Source organism: Rana temporaria, chromosome 13 (assembly GCF_905171775.1).
Source record: "Rana temporaria chromosome 13, aRanTem1.1, whole genome shotgun sequence".
NCBI lineage: Eukaryota > Metazoa > Chordata > Amphibia > Anura > Ranidae > Rana > Rana temporaria.
The window spans coordinates 10,627,488-10,645,195 of NC_053501.1; the positions used below are offsets into that span (position 1 = coordinate 10,627,488).

Genomic DNA, 17,708 nt, shown 5'->3' on the forward strand with positions numbered 1-17,708 from the left:
GTATTCTAAATGAGGTCCAACCAAAGATCTGTATAGAGGAATCGGGACCAGGGGCGGACTGACAACTTATGGGGCCCCCAATGCAATAGGAGATTTTGGGGCCCCCAGGCAATAGATTATGGGGCCACACAGTATACACACACATACATACATACATACAGTATACACACACACGGAAAAGGGTACTGGAAAGGCGGGGCAGCTATAGTCTTGGGATTTTTAAAAACACAGATTTTTTTTTGATTTTTTTTTACATACTGTCCCTGGTTTTACTGAGGCTGGCAACCCTGATGGGGCCCCCTTGTAGCATGGGGGCCCGAATGGTCAGTCCGCCCCTAATAGGGACCTCCTTCCTCCTGCTGGTGATCCCTCTAGTGATATAAAGATCTGTATAGAGGAATCGGGACCAGGGGCGGACTGACAACTCATGGGGCCTCCAGGCAATAGGAGATTATGGGGCCCCCGGGCAATAGGAGATTATGGGGCCCCCGGGCAGTAGGAGATTATGGGGCCCCCGGGCAGTAGGGGATTATGGGGCCCCCGGGCAGTAGGAGATTATGGGGCCCCCGGGCAGTAGGGGATTATGGGGCCCCCGGGCAGTAGGAGATTATGGGGCCCCCGGGCAGTAGGAGATTATGGTGCTCCCAGGCAGTAGGGGATTATGGGGCCCCCGGGAAGTAGGAGATTATGGGGCCCCCGGGCAATAGATTATGGGGCCACACAGTATACACACACACTGAAAAGGTACTGGAGAGGCGGGGCAGCTATAATCTTGGGATTTTTTTTAAAACACAGATTTTTACATACTGTCCATGATTTTACTGAGGCTGGTAACCCTGATGTGGCCCCCTAGTGGCATGGGGCCCTTGGACAGTGCCCAAATGGTCAGTCCGCCCCTAATTAGGACCTCCTTCCTCCTGCTGGTGACCCCTCTAGTGGTATAGATATCTATATAGAGGAATCAGGACCTCCTTCCTCCTGGTGACCCCTCTAGTGATATAAAGATCTATATAGAGGCATCAGGACCTCCTTCCTCCTGGTGACCCCTCTAGTGATATAAAGATCTATATAGAGGAATCAGGACCTCCTTTCTCCTGGTGGTGACCCCTCTAGTGATATAAAGATCTATATAGAGGAATCAGGACCTCCTTCCTCCTGCTGGTGACCCCTCTAGTGATATAAAGATCTATATAGAAGAATCAGGACCTCCTTCCTCCTGCTGGTGACCCCTCCAGTGATATAGATATCTATATAGAGGAATCAGGACCTTCTTCCTCCTGCTGGTGACCCCTCTAGTGATATAAAGATCTATATAGAGGAATCAGGACCTCCTTCCTCCTGGTGACCCCTCTAGTGATATAGATATCTATATAGAGGAATCAGGACCTCCTTCCTCCTGGTGACCCCTCTAGTGATATAAAGATCTACATTGAGGAACGAGGACCTCCTTCCTCCTCCTGGTGATCCCTCTAGTGATATAAAGATCTATATAGAGGAATTGGGACCTCCTTCCTCCTGCTGGTGATCCCTCTAGTGATATAAAGATCTATATAGAGGAATTGGGACCTCCTTCCTCCTCCTGGTGATCCCTCTAGTGATATAAAGATCTATATAGAGGAATTGGGACCTCCTTCCTCCTGCTGGTGACCCCTCCAGTGATATAAAGATCTATATAGAGGAATTGGGACCTCCTTCCTCCTGCTGGTGATCCCTCTAGTGATATAAAGATCTATATAGAGGAATCAGGACCTCCTTCCTCCTGCTGGTGACCCCTCCAGTGATATAAAGATCTATATAGAGGAATTGGGACCTCCTTCCTCCTGCTGGTGATCCCTCTAGTGATGCACCCCAGAATTTTCTTCATTTTCCCCAATGCCTGACCACACTATGAGCTCATTTTGCAATCCTCTGAAATAAGCACCCCCCAAATCTTTTTTTTCTCTGTAACTCTGGCCAACGCTGTACCCCAATATTGTTCCCTATCAGAGGATGCTTTTCACTGTTTTGCATTCAGAATTGTTGATCTGCAGTTACCATTGCTTTGACCAGTCCTCTGGCATTGCCACACACGATGCCCCCTTGTACAGCAGTTTTTCACCATGCCTGCGCGCGGCGCTCTAGGTGACAAGTGCACGCCACCCATACAAAGCAGAGCTGCTCAGCCTCTTCCCTCCACCTCCCCTCTCCCCCCTCCTCTGCTCCACAGAGCCCCAGAGGGTGGGGAGGTGGGGGCTGCATGATGTCACTTCCACCAGCTCTGGCATATATAACCCAATGCTGCAGTGCTCACTAGGCACCAAGAGCGAACAGGGGAGGGAGGAAGGTGGTTATGCTTCTCATCCTCTTAGGCAGATCTCTCTAATCTGTCTCCTCTGTCTTCTTCTTCTCCAGTCCTCTCCCCTGCAGTAACATTGTCCCCTTGTGTTTTGTGTAGGGATCGGACACAAGGAGTGATTGCAGCATTTCCCAGCAGACTGCAAGCCAGCCGGATCCCAGGATGCTCTCTGTAGGAGTCCTGTCCCTCGCCCTGTGTGTGGCACAAGGTAGGTGCCAATATGTGTGTGTTGGGTGCCAATGGGGGGGGGGACGCTGGGCTGTCTGCAGTCTCTGTCCTTTCAGCACCAAGGACAGCGGCTGGGCATGGTACTGCATCTTCAGCACCAAGGACAGCGGCTGGGCATGGTACTGCATCTTCAGCACCAAGGACAGCGGCTGGGCATGGTACTGCATCTTCAGCACCAAGGACAGCGGCTGGGCATGGTACTGCATCTTCAGCACCAAGGACAGCGGCTGGGCATGGTACTGCATCTTCAGCACCTCCTTGGGATGACCTGCGGCAGACACGGCTAAATAGGATTACAGCGGGACTTTCCAAGGGGGTTTGGATGGAAGTCGGCGTAGGGAGCCAATTCTGAGGCTCACATCACAAGTATTGTACAAGGTCACCTTTTACTGGGTGCCCTTCTGAGTGCCAGCATTAGGACCCCTTCACTGCCAGGGGACATACATCCCAGCATTAGGACCCCTTCACTGCCAGGGGACACGCGTCCCAGTATCAGGGTCCCATCACTACCAGGGGACACACATCCCAGCATCAGGACCCCATCACTGCCAGGGGGACACACATCCCAGCATCAGGACCCCATCACTGCCAGGGGGACACACGTCCCAGCATCAGGACCCCATCACTGCCAGGGGACACACAGCCGAGCATCAGGACCCCATCACTGCCAGAGGACACACATCCCAGCATCAGGACCCCATCACTGCCAGGGGGACACACGTCCCAGCATCAGGGTCCCATCACTACCAGGGGTCACATAGCAGAATCGGGACCCTATCACTGCCAGGGGACACACATCCCAGCTTTAGGACCCCTTCACTGCCAGGGGACACACGTCCCAGCATCAGGGCCCCATCACTGCCAGGGGACACACATCCCAGCATTGGGACCCCTTCACTGCCAGGGGACATGCAGCTCAGCATCGGGGCCCCATCACTGACAGCAGACACACATCCCAGCATCGGGGGCCCGTCACTGACAGACACACATCCCAGCATCGGGGCTCCATTACTGACAGGAGACACACATCCCAGCATTAGGACCCCTTCACTGCCAGGGGACATGCAGCTGAGCATCGGGGGCCCATCACTGACAGACACACATCCCAGCATCAGGACCCCCAATACTGACCGGGGGACACACATCCCAGCATCGGGGCCCCATCACTGCCAGGGGACACACATCCCAGCATCAGGACCCCCATTACTGACCGGGGGACACACATCCCAGCATCAGGACCCCATTACTGACCGGGGGACACACATCCCAGCATCAGGACCCCATTACTGACCGGGGGACACACATCCCAGCATCAGGACCCCATTACTGACCGGGGGACACACATCCCAGCATCAGGACCTCATCACTGCCAGGGGACACACATCTCAGCATCAGGACCCCCTCCACTGCCAGGGGGACACACATCCCAGCATCAGGACCCCATTACTGACTGGGGGACACACATCCCAGCATCAGGACCCCCTCCACTGCCGGGGGACACACATCCCAGCATCAGGACCCCCATTACTGACCGGGGGACACACATCCCAGCATCAGGACCTCATCACTGCCAGGGGACACACATCTCAGCATCAGGACCCCCTCCACTGCCAGGGGGACACACATCCCAGCATCAGGACCCCATTACTGACTGGGGGACACACATCCCAGCATCAGGACCCCCTCCACTGCCGGGGGACACACATCCCAGCATCAGGACCCCCATTACTGACCGGGGGACACACATCCCAGCATCAGGACCCCCATTACTGACTGGGGGACACACATCCCAGCATCAGGACCCCATTACTGACCGGGGGACACACATCCCAGCATCAGGACCCCATTACTGACTGGGGGACACACATCCCAGCATCAGGACCCCCTCCACTGCCGGGGGACACACATCCCAGCATCAGGACCCCCATTACTGACCGGGGGACACACATCCCAGCATCAGGACCCCTCCACTGCCAGGGGACACACATCCCAGCATCAGGACCCCATTACTGACCGGGGGACACACATCCCAGCATCAGGACCCCATTACTGACTGGGGGACACACATCCCAGCATCAGGACCCCCTCCACTGCCGGGGGACACACATCCCAGCATCAGGACCCCCATTACTGACCGGGGGACACACATCCCAGCATCAGGACCCCCATTACTGACTGGGGGACACACATCCCAGCATCAGGACCCCATTACTGACCGGGGGACACACATCCCAGCATCAGGACCCCATTACTGACCGGGGGACACACATCCCAGCATCAGGACCCCCATTACTGACCGGGGGACACACATCTCAGCATCAGGACCCCCTCCACTGCCAGGGGGCACATAGTCATTGTTCTCGATCATCTCCGAGTTGGAGGCATTTCTAGCTCTATCACCTCTCTGCTGTGTCCTATGTATGATAATGAGATCGGTGATGTATGTGACCAATGGAACGTTCTAGATTCCAGAGCAATCATTTGGTGTCTTTGCTCAGTTCTCTAGTATTATCTCCAACAGCAGACATGGGACGGGGGGGGGGGGACGGGAGGTTGTTGTTTATACCTGTTATTTACTGGTGTACATAAAGACACAAATAGGACGTCAGAAGGCAGTGTGATTAAAGGACAGGGGTACTCCCTATAGAGGGGGTGCAGGTGGTGCAGCGACACGCTCCAGGATGCAATCATCGCTACGGAATTTAATATTGTATATAAATAGCCTCCGGCCTCTTAAGAGTTCTTTAGACGGTGACACAGAGGGAAATAAATTGGCAAGGTCACCTCTGAGGACGGAGGGGGGTGGCGGGACGGATCAATGAAGAGCCCCGGGAGGAGGAGGAATCCGTCTCAAGTTTTCCATTCGACTCATCCGAAGCTTAACTACACCTTTGTGAATGGCTGGAGGCTGCTGGCAAATCGCTTGTATAAATTGTATTCATTAACCACTTAAGACCCGGACCTTTAGGCAGGTAAAGGACCGGGCCAGTTTTTGCGATTCGGCACTGCGTCGCTTTAACTGACAATTGCGCAGTCGTGCGACGTGGCTCCCAAACAAAATCGGCGTCCTTTTTTTTCCCCACAAATAGAGCTTTCTTTTGGTGGTATTTGATCACCTCTGCGGTTTTTACTTTTTTGTGCTATAAACAAAAATAGAGCGACAATTTTGAAAAAAAATCAATATTTTTTTTACTTTTTGCTATAATTAATATCCCCCAAAAACACATAAAATTATTTTTTTTTTCCCCCTCAGTTTAGGGCGATATTCTTCTACATATTTTGGGAAAAAAAATCGCAATAAGCGTTTATCGATTGGTTTGCGCAAAATTTATAGCGTTTACAAAATAGGGGATAGTTTTATTGCATTTTTATTAATTATTTTTTTTTACTACTAATGGCGGCGATCAGCAATTTTTTTTTTTTTTTTTCCGTGACTGTGACATTGTGGCGGACAATTTTGACACATTTTTGGGACCATTGTCATTTTCACAGCAAAAAATGCATTAAAAATGCACGGTTTACTGTGAAAATGACAATGCCAGTTTGGGAGTTACCACAAGGGGGCGCTGAAGGGGTTACCACAAGGGGGCGCTGAAGGGGTTAAGTGTGACCTCATCTGTGTTTCTAACAGTAGGGGGGGGGGGGTGTAGGTGTGACGTCATTGATTGTGGTTCCCTATATTGGGGAACACACAACCGATGACGGCGCCACAGTGAAGAACGGGGAAGCTGTATGTACACACAGCTCTCCCCGTTCTTCAGCTCCGGGGACCGATCGTGGGGTTCCAGCGGCGATCGGGTCCCGCGGCCGCGGAGCTTCGGACCCATGGCTGGGCACTTAAAGAGGACGTACCTGTACGTGCTTGTGCCCAGCCGTGCCATTCTGCCAACGTATATGTGCAGGAGGCGGTCCTTAAGTGGTTAATTCGCAAATGGACTGTGCAGTTACTCCAGAGCTTAGTAAATGAGCAAAAGATCTGCTGACTTCCATCGTCCAATCATGTGCAAGCAAAAATGCTGTTTTTCTTTTTTTTGGTGATCCTGCCAATAAGTCTGTTATGAATGAATGAAAACTTATATAGCGCAACACATGCGCTATATAATCTGTCAACTTTCTGTACCAGACCAAGCTATCCAGCAAAAATGGCAGTTAGAGGGTTAAGGCAAACCATTTAACACTAACAGGGGTGTCAGGGGAGTAGATAAGGAGGGGGGGGGGGTATGGGGGTCCAAAACCCTTCCACAGCATACTGGCTGACGGAAGCTTTAGGATGCTGGAGCTGCGTAGTCTGGCCATTCTCTCGCTGCTGCATCATTCATTCAGTACAATGGGTCGGCCCGCTATATGCGGATTTACACAAGCGCCAGCGTCGTGTTTCCCCGTGCACTGCGTTTCCGCATGATGCACGTTTTGTGTGCTTTTGTAAAATGCATCAGAAACGCACAATCTAATAGAAGTCTATAGGAAGACGCGGGTACACTGCGCTGCGGGGAGGGAGGAATGGCACAAAGAGGCAATCAATTGTACAACAGAGTAAGAAACATGATGATAAAAGGAGAGAGAGAGAAAAGTGACAGAGAGAAGAGCTCTTCATTCTTCTGCTGCTCCTTTTTACTGGCCAGCCACAAGCTCCCAGTATAGGGTGACCACGTTTCCAAACTACAATTCAGGGACCCCCCCCCCTTCCCAAAAATCAGTAACAAATCACAGCACAGTGATTGGAAACAAGAGGCGGGATTTATCATTTCTCCAATCACAAGCAGGGGGCGGGATTCTGCTCCTCCAGGCATTCCCGGCCAAGACAAGTACTGTCAGTGAGTAAAGCGGTGATGTGGCGGCCTTTTTTTGGGGGCATCGGATTGGGGGGGGGGCTGTGTCAGTTTCATTCCGGGACACTGTATTGCCCTGGAATGAAGGTGCCCGGAACAGACCTGCAAAATGCGGGACTGTCCCCGGGCAATCCGGGGACACGTGGTCACCCCATCCCAGTAATGGGAGGAGATCATAGGCAGCCATTGATGACCACCTTCTAATGCAAACCCCACCTATCTGGTTATGTGGGTGCATCGGGGTTTCGGGTGATACCGGGAATTCGGGAATAATATTAGTATGATGTATGTTGAATTGTTGCTATCATATGAATTGAGTTTATTAGTATTCTGATTGGTTGACGTTCTTCTCCACAGTTTTGTCCCTTCCTGTATCCAGCCTGGAAGGTGAAGACAACACAAAGGTAAGACCATCATTTGATGCGGCACATGGTGAGGGAATTACATTGCCCGGGGGGGGGGGGGGGGGGGCTTCCAGTATCAGAGGCGGCTCTAGGCTTTGTGAGGTTGGAAAGAGGATAGCGAGCGGCGCGGGCTGAAGGAGCAGCTCAGCTGCTTTAGGGCCCCACATGGACCTGCAACCCGCCCGGTGTGCCTTTTAAAGATGGCCCCTGGAGCCAGTTGGTCAGTCCGTATAAGTGATCGAGCTCAGGCAAATTTGGCGGGCGCGAGGCCCCTGTGAGTGCGAGGCCTTAGGTGGCCGCCTAATTAGAGAGCCGCCTCTGTCCTGTACATTGTGCATACAAAAATAAAATTTAAAATGTAATCCTGGGACCTGCTACCCATCTCTATAACGTAGGGGAGTAAGGGAGGTTGTCTCTAGATATGTGTGATTTATTTAACCTCTTGACCACTGGGCACTTAAACCCCCTTCCTAACCAGATCAATTTTCAGCTTTCGGTGCTCTCACAATTTGAATGACAATTACTCAGTCATACAACATTGTGCCCATCTGAACTTTTTGTCCTTTTTTTCCCACAAATAGAGCTTTCTTTTGGTGGTATTTGATCACCTCTGCGGTTTTTATTTTTTGCTCTATAAAAGAAAAAAGACTGAAAATTCTGAAAAAAATAAATAAATCTTGTTTCTGTCATATTAGCAGGTTATTTCTCACACACAGCATATGCATACCACAAATTACACCCCAAAACACATTCTGCTATTCCTCCCGAGTATGGCGATACCACATGTGTGAGACTTTTACACAGCATGGCCACATACAGAGGCCCAACATGCAAGGAGCACCATCAGGCGTTCTGGAGCACCCAGGCCAATTCTGACACTTCTCTCCTACATGGAAAAATCATAATTTATTTGATAAAAAATTACCTAGAAACCCAAAACATTATATATATATATATATATATATGCTTTTTTAGCAAAGACCCTAGAGAATACAATGGCGGTTGTTGCAACTTTTTATCTTGCACGGTATTTTCGCAGCAATTTTTTGAACGCGTGTTTTTTAAAAAAAAAATATGTTTTGTGCTTAAAAAAAATAAAAAAACAGTAAAGTTAGCCCAATGTTTTTGCATACTATGAAAGATGAAGTTACGCCGAGTAAATAGATACCCAACATGTCACCCTTCAAAATTGCACACGCTCGTGGAATTGCGCCAAACTTCGCTACTTAAAAATCCCCATAGGCGACGTATTGGGGGGTATTGCAGAGTATTGGGGGGTATTGCAGAGTATTGCGCAGGGATGGATCTGTGACTGCAGTTGTCACAGATCCAGCCCACAGTGCTGCTGCCACCCGCTCCCCCCCCCCCACCCTCCTCTCACACTGTACCGAACGTGGAGACGCCGGTTTGTTTACAAGTGATCGCTCCGTCATTTGACGGAGCGATCACGTGGTAAACGGCCGCTATCAGCGGCAATTTACCGCGATTCCGGGAGCGCGCCCGAGGAAGATTCTGGGAGGACGTCCCAGGGACGTCCTCCCAGAACAACTCCACCGCGCTGTAGACGTATTTTCTCTATAGCGCGGTGGGAAAGTGGTTAATTCCAAAACAGAATTCAGAAAAATTCTTTATTATTCGAATGTATCCGAATTCCGAATCACAATAGTAACAACATAGGTGTGTGCAGCCTATTGCATTAGGGTGTGCTCCCCCAAATAATATCTATCTATCTCAATGGACAGCGCAGAGATTGGTGTTAGTAGTTTATATATTATTATTACTTTTTTACAATTGTTTATTTAATTTTTACACTTTTTTTAGGAGCCCCATTGGGGGGCTTTGGTGAAAGACCCCTAAACAGACCCCTGCTGTCTCACTTTTGGGAAAGGGACTGAGGACAGTGATTTTTCCAGTCCCTTTCTGTGCAGCACAGGGTTCTATCAGGTTGAGGTCGGGACTCTGTGCAGGCCGGTCAAGTTCCTCCACCCCAAACTCGCTCATCCATGTCTTTATGCACTGGTGCGCAGTCATATTGGAACAGGAAGGGGCCGTCATCAAACTGTTCCCACAAAGTTGGGAGCATGAAATTGTCCAAAATATCTTGGTATGCTGACGCCTTAAGAGTTCCCTTCACTGGAACTAAGGGGCCAAGTCCAACCCCTGAAAAACAACCTCACATCATAACCCCCCCTCCACCAAATGATTTGGACCAGTGCACAAAGCAAGGTCCATAAAGACTTGGATGAGCAAGTTTGGGGTGGAGGAACTTGACTGGCCTGCACAAAGTCCTGACCTTAACCAGATAGAACACCTTTGGGATGAATTAGAGCGGAGATTGCGAGCCAGGCCTTCTCATCCAACATCGGTGTCTCTGACCTCACAAATGTGGTTCTGGAAGAATGGTCAAACATTCCCATAGACACACTCCTAAACCTTGTGGACGGCCTTCCCAGAAGAGTTGAAGCTGTTATAGCTGCAAAGGGCGGGGCCAACTCAATATGGAACCCTACGGACTAAGACTGGGATGCCATTAAAGTTCATGTGTGTGTAAAGGCAGGCGTCCCAATACTTTTGACAAAATAGTATACCGTATAGAATCGAGTATAAGCCGAGATTTTCAGCCCTTCTTTTAGGGCTGAAAATAGCCCCCTCGGCTTATACTCGAGTCAGTGTACCTGTCGGGTCGCGGGCGTCCATTTTTCAAAAGTCGCGGCTTCCCCCTGGTCCGTGATAGGCGTTTGACCCTGTGTTCCGCTACCGCCTATCACAGAGGTCCTCTCATGCTCGGACTTTCCCAGCAGACACTGTGTTCAGTGTTCCGCCAATCACGGACGTCCTCTTGTCCGAGGAGAAAAGAAGGTCCGTGATTGGCGGAACACTGAACACAGTGTCTGCTGGGAAACTGAGTCCGAGGATGAGAGGACCTCCGGGATACGCGGTAGACGAACAGTGTCAAACGCCTATCATGCAAGGGACCAGGAGGAAGCCGCGATTTTTGAAAAATGGACGCCCGCGACCCGACAGGTACACTGACTATGACGGAACGAATGGGACCAGGAGGAAGCCGCGACTTTTGAAAAATGGATGCCGCATCCTGTCAAGAGTACAGGTACACTGAGGCTGCAATGGGCACAGTAAGGCTACAATGGGCACAGTGAGAATGGGCACAGTAAGGCTGCAATGGGCACAGTGAGAATGGGCACAGTCAGAATGGGCACAGTAAGGCTACAATGGGCACAGTGAGGCTGCAATGGGCACAGTCAGAATGGGCACAGTAAGGCTGCAATGGGCACAGTAAGGCTACAATGGGCACAGTTAGAATAGGCACAGTAACGCTGCAATGGGCACAGTGAGAATGGGCACAGTAAGGCTACAATGGGCACAGTTAGAATAGGCACAGTAACGCTGCAATGGGCACAGTGAGAATGGGCACAGTAAGGCTGCAATGGGCACAGTAAGGCTGCAATGGGCACATTAAGGCTGCAATGGGCACAGTGAGAATGGGCACAGTGAGAATGGGCACAGTAAGGCTGCAATGGGCACAGTGAGAATGGGCACAGTAAGGCTGCAATGGGTACAGTCAGAATGGGCCTGGTAAGGCTACAATGGGCACAGTGAGAATGGGCACAGTAAGGCTGCAATGGGCATAGTGAGAATGGGCACAGTAAGGCTGCAATGGGTACAGTAAGGCTGCAATGGGCATAGTGAGAATGGGCACAGTAGGAATGCAATGGGCACAGTCAGAATGGGCACAGTAAGGCTACAATGGGCACAGTAAGGCTGCAATGGGCATAGTGAGAATGGGCACAGTAGGAATGCAATGGGCACAGTCAGAATGGGCACAGTAAGGCTACAATGGGCACAGTAAGGCTGCAATGGGCATAGTGAGAATGGGCACAGTAAGGCTGCAATGGGTACAGTCAGAATGGGCCCAGTAAGGCTACAATGGGCACAGTAAGGCTGCAATGGGCACAGTCAGAATGGGCACAGTAAGGCGTTCAAATGGGCACAGTGAAGCTGCAAATGGGCATTGTTGACCCTCTTTTCTGCTTGCAGTGGCTTCTGCATTCTCAAATTAGGGCCTTGGCTTATACTCGGGTCGGCTTATACTCGGGTCGGCTTATACTCGAGTATATACGGTATATGCCTTCCTTCATGGACATCAGCAAATCCCCCCCCCCCCCCCCTGCATCTTTCCTTCTTTCCATGGCACATTTTCTTTTGCACATGCCCTCTGTACACTCCACTGAAGGCGTGCGCTGTATACAAGTCATGACTTTGGGGCTGAAGTCCGCAGACGCGATTTGCACCGCAGTCTTTTTTTTTTTTTGTTCACACTTCTTCACCTGACCTACAGAGACGAGATATTTAAAGGCCGGCTTTGTCTTTGATAAATGTGGGTCACAGGCGGGATTTGAATCATTCATAGACTCCTACACTCAATTATTTACCGGGCTCTGACGCCGTTCCATGGATTCAGTAAAACCCACGGCGGCGATGAAAGGAAGATTTCACCCAACAATGCAGATGACGGTGTTGTAGTTCCTCTCTGGGGCTCTGGAAGTGGGATCAGCTGGCTGCGGGCCCCCGGGGGCCACCCCCCCCCCCTTCAGGACCATTCCTAGTACCGCTGCCTCATTAGACGAGCGTGGAAATATCTGCAAGGCCTGAAGGATTATTCTACAGTATACAGAAAAAATAAAATAAAAATTATATATAAATGAATGCAGAGCGACCAATCAGAATTTGTCTCTGGCCTGAAATTGGTAAACTGGCATCGGATTGGTGGAGGCTGCTATCCTCTATGTATTGCCATCGCTAATTTAAGATCGTCAGATTCTCAAAAGAGATACGACGGCGTATCTCTGAGTTGCGCCGTCGTATCTATGCGCCTGATTCATAGAATCAGTTACGCATAGATTTCCCTTAGATCCGACAGGCGTAAGTCTCTTACGCCGTCGGATCGTAACTGCATATTTACGCTGGCCGCTAGGGGCGTGTACGCTGATTTACGCGTCAAAATATGTAAATCAGCTAGATATGCAAATTCACGAACGTACGCCCGGCCGACGCAGTACAGTTACGCCGTTTACGTTAGGCTTTTCCCGGCATAAAGTTACTCTTGCTATATGGTGGCGTAAGTGCGGCGTACCAATGTTAAGTATGGCCGTCGTTCCCGCAACAAAATTTGAAAATTCGTCCGTGAATGGGGCTGGACGTAATTTACGTTCACGTCAAAACGTAAATTACGGCGTATTAGGAGCAATGCACACTGGGAGATTTCCACGGACGGCGCATGCGCCGTTCGTGAAAAACGTCAATCACAGAACATTAACATAAAACACGCCCCCCCCGTCCCACATTTGAATTAGGCGGGCTTACGCCGGCCGATTTACGCTACGCCGCCGCAACTTACGGAGCAAGTGCTTCGAGAATACAGCACTTGCCCGTCTGAGTTGCGGAGGCGTAACGTAAATCGGATACGTTACGCCCGCGCAAAGATACGCGGATGTACGAGAATCTGGCCCATAAACTACTAAGATGTAATATATCGTATATATATTTTTTTTGTGCTGAAAATGCCCCCCTCGGCTTATACTCGAGTCACCTTTTTGCGCCTGATCTCCCGGAATTTGCAAAAGTCAATCCTTGCAGTTGGGATTCACAGGGAGGCTAAATGCCCGTGTAAATGGTGGCTTGATGTCAGATCGGATCCCAGTCTTTTTTTTTTTTGCTGACCGTTGAAACGCGCTGAGCATACATGTTTATGTGACGGGGAGAATTTTCATGCATTTCTGGTGTCAGCGAGATCTGTCATAAACATCAGCGATCGGCTGAAATGGATTAATATTTCCATTCAGAGAACGAGGGGCGGGCCTTGCCTGCTGGGACCCTCATACAGGAGTCCTGTGTCTTTATATCTGAATAAAGAGATGAGCCGCCTAGAGGACGAGGAGGGGAAGAAATATCATTGTCCTACTGGAAGCTGCAATGTTCTCAGGAAAAAGAAATCCCAAAATAGAAACGGCAAGAGATGTCTGTTCTCACCACTGAAATCTAGTTATAGATCCAGAAATACTGATATGTAAATATGTATCTAGAAATCTAAATATGTATCTAGAAATCTAAATATGTATCTAGAAATCTAAATATGTATCTAGAAATCTAAATATGTATCTAGAAATATAGATATGTATCCAGAAATTTGGAAATATATCCAGAAATATAGATTTTTATCTACAAAAAGACATGCTGGTAGTTTAATTGGCTTTTGTTCTAAACTGGCCCTAGTATATGAATGTGAGTGACCTTAGATTGTAAGCTCCTTGAGGGTAGGGACCGATGTACATTGTGGGTTAGATTCAGGTAGAATGGCGTAACTTTGTGCGGGCGTAACGTATCCTATTTACGTTACGCCTCCGCAACTTTTACAGGCAAGTGCCGTATTCTCAAAAAAAAGTTGCGGCGTAGCGTAAATAGGCCGGCGTAAGCCCGCCTAATTCAAATTGTGAAGAGGTGGGCGTGTGTTATGTAAAACAGGCTTGACCCGACGTGATTGACGTTTTTCCCGAACGGCGCATGCGCCGTCTGTGGAATTTCCCAGTGTGCATTGCTCCAAAGTACGCCGCAAGGACGTCATTGGTTTTGACGTGAACGTAAATGACGTCCAGCCCCATTCACGGACGACTTGCACAAACGACTTAACTCTTTCAAATTTTGACGCGGGAACGACGGCCATACTTAATATTGGTACACCGCACTTACGCCACCATACAGCAGGGGTAACTATACGCCGGGAAAAGCCTAACGTAAACGGCGTAACTGTTCATAAATTCGCGTATCTTGCTGATTTACATATTTCGACGCGGAAATCGGCGTACACGCCCCTAGCGGTCAGCGTAAAAATGCAGTTACGATCCGACGGCGTAAGAGACTTACGCCTGTCGGATCTAATAGAAATCTATGCGTAACTGATTCTAAGAATCAGGCGCATAGATACGACGGCACAACTCAGAGATACGCCGTCGTATCTCCTCTAAGAATCTGGCCCTGTATATGTAAAGTGCTACATAAAATTGACGGTGCTATACAAGTACCTAAATAATAAGTATCCAGAAATATAGGTATTTATCTAAAAATATAAATATGTATCTAGAAATATAAACATGTATGCAGAAAGATAGATATTTATCCAGAAATATAAATATTTATCTACAAAAATAGATATGTATCCAGAAATATAAATATTTATCCAGAAATATAAATTTTTATCTACAAAAATAGATATGTATCCAGAAATATAAATATTTATCCAGAAATATAGATATGTATTCAGAAATATAAATATGTATCTAGAAATATAGATATTTCTGAAGACCTCTATATTTCTGGATAAATATTTATATTTCTGGATACATATCTATATTTCTAGATACATATTTATATTTCTGAATACATATCTATATTTCTGGATAAATATTTATACTTCTGGATACATATTTATATTTCTAGAAACATATTTATATTTTTAGATAAATATCTATATTTCTGGATACAGATCTATTTTTGTAGATAAAAATCTATATTTCTGGATTCAGTTCCAAATTTCTGGATACGTGTTATTATTTCTAGATGCATATTTATATTTCTGGATGCATATCTATATCTCTAGATAAATATTTATATTTCTGGATGCATATCTATATCTCTAGATAAATATTTATATTTCTGGATGCATATCTATATCTCTGGATAAATATTTATGTTTCTAGATACATATTTATATTTCTGGATGCATATCTATTTTTCTGCATATATGTTTATTTCTAGATACATATTTTTTTATTTTTAGATAAATATCATCGAGAAATATAAATATGTATCTAGAAATATAAATATTTATCTATAAATATAGAAATGCATCCAGAAATTAAGATATGCATCCAGAAATATAAATATGTATCTAGAAATAATAACACGTATCCCAAAATTTGAAAATGTATCCAGAAATATAGATATTTATCTAGATAGAACGATAGATATGTGTCCAGAAATACACACAGTATTTGTCCAGAAAGAGAGATACAGTGGAACCTCTCTTTACGAGTATAATCCGCTCCAGGAGAATGCTCGTAATCCAAAGCACTCGCATATCAAAGCGAGTTTCCCCATAGAAGTCAATGAAAATGAAAATAATTTGTTTCCGCATTGACTTCAATGGCATGCAATACCGCATGCGGCCAGAGGTGGGGGGTGCTGGAGAGCCTTGGAAACAGCTGGAAAGGCCCGAGAAAACGTCTGCTGACCTCGGCAAACGACGGAAAGGCTCGGAAACTGAGTGTTTTTATTTTTTTATTTAACCACTTCCCGCCCGGTCAATGGACAATTGACGTCCGGGAAGTGGTTGTGAAATCCAGACTGGGCGTCTATTGACGTCCTGCAGGATTTCATGCCGGCGCGCACCCGTGGGGGCGCACAGCACGGCGATCTGTGATGCGGGGTGTCAGTCTGACACCCTGCATCTCCGATCTCGGTAAAGATCAGCCATGTCCAATCACGGCTGATCACGATGTAAACAGGAAGAGCCGTTAATGGCTCTTCCTCACTCGCGTCTGACATACGCGAATAGAGGAGAGCCGATCGGCGGCTCTCCTGACGGGGGGTTCGCGCTGATCCCCCTCGGATGCCCACACTGGACCACCAGGGAAGCCCACACTGGACCACCAGGGAAAGGGGCAGTAAAAAAAAAAGAAAAAAAGAGAGAGATGCCAATCAGTGCCCACAAATGGGCACTGACTGGCAACATGGGCACTGGGATAAACAAGTGATGCCCAGCAATGCCCTCAGTGCCACCCCTCAGTGTCCATCAGTGCCACCCCTCAGTACCCATCCATGCCCAGTGCCCGCCTATGAGTGCCCATCTGTGCCTCATACAGCGCTGCCCATCAGTGCCGCCTCACCGGTGTCCATCAGTGCCGCCTCACTGGTGCCCATCAGTGCCGCCATATCAGTGCCCGCAATCGAAGAAGAAAACTTACTTATTCACAAAAAAATAACAGAAAAAAATTAATTATTTTATTATTATTAATATTATTATTTTCAGTCTTTTTTTAGTTGTTGCGCAAAAAATAAAAATCGTAGAGGTGTTTAAATACCACCAAAAGAAAGTTCTATTTGTGGGAACAAAATTATAAAAAAATTGTTTGGGTACAGTGTAGCATGACCGCGCAATTGTCATTCAAACTGTGACAGCACTGAAAGCTGAAAATTGGCCTGGGCAGGAAGGTGCCTAAGTGCCTGGTATGGAAGTGGTTTATTTTTTCCCAGTGCGCTTGTAAGACCGCTGCGCAAAAATGGAGTGACAGAAAGTATTGCAACGACCGCCATTTTATTCTCCAGGGTGTGTTAGAATAATATATATATATATATATATATATATATATTATAATATAATAGAATATAATATAATGTTTGGGGGTTCTAAGGGAAGGAGATTGTTGGGCAATGAAAACAGGCAGGGGAAGCTCCATTAGCATTGCTGGTTGTCTTGTAATACCAACGGCCACCACAAGATGGCGCCAGTTTCCTGAAGGAAGCATAGACCTGCAGATGGCCACAAAGCCGTGGCCTCGACTACCGGCCGACACGATCGCGCGGATGGGTGTTGCGCACGGAGACAGGTTACCCCCAGCTGCACCGCCCCAGGCATCAGGTCGCTAATTTTAGTCGCAATTGCAACCTGGCGCCCGGGTTTGATCTACAAAGATAGATATGTATCCCTAAATAAAGATATGCATCCAGAAATATAGATATGTTTATCTAGAAAGAATAACACGTATTCAGCAATTTGGAAATGTATCCAGAAATATAGATATTTATCTAGACAGGATAGATATGTATGTAGAAATACAC

At 47.9% G+C, this 17,708-nt stretch overlaps 1 protein-coding gene across 3 annotated transcripts in view; it reads left to right on the plus strand.

Moving 5' to 3' along the window:
* The first annotated feature begins 2,213 nt into the window (after window positions 1-2,213).
* CHGA (chromogranin A) overlaps window positions 2,214-17,708 on the plus strand; it is a 34,307-nt gene continuing 18,812 nt past the window's right edge. For 2 of the 3 annotated variants that reach the window (XM_040332135.1, XM_040332138.1), the window contains exons 1-3: window positions 2,215-2,323; window positions 2,435-2,543; window positions 7,750-7,796. In XM_040332135.1, the coding sequence (XP_040188069.1) occupies window positions 2,498-2,543; window positions 7,750-7,796 (93 nt within the window). In that variant the 5' untranslated portion in view covers window positions 2,215-2,323; window positions 2,435-2,497. Of the gene's footprint in view, window positions 2,324-2,434; window positions 2,544-7,749; window positions 7,797-17,708 lie in introns of all 3 variants that reach the window. The other variant, XM_040332137.1, reaches the window with a different exon arrangement.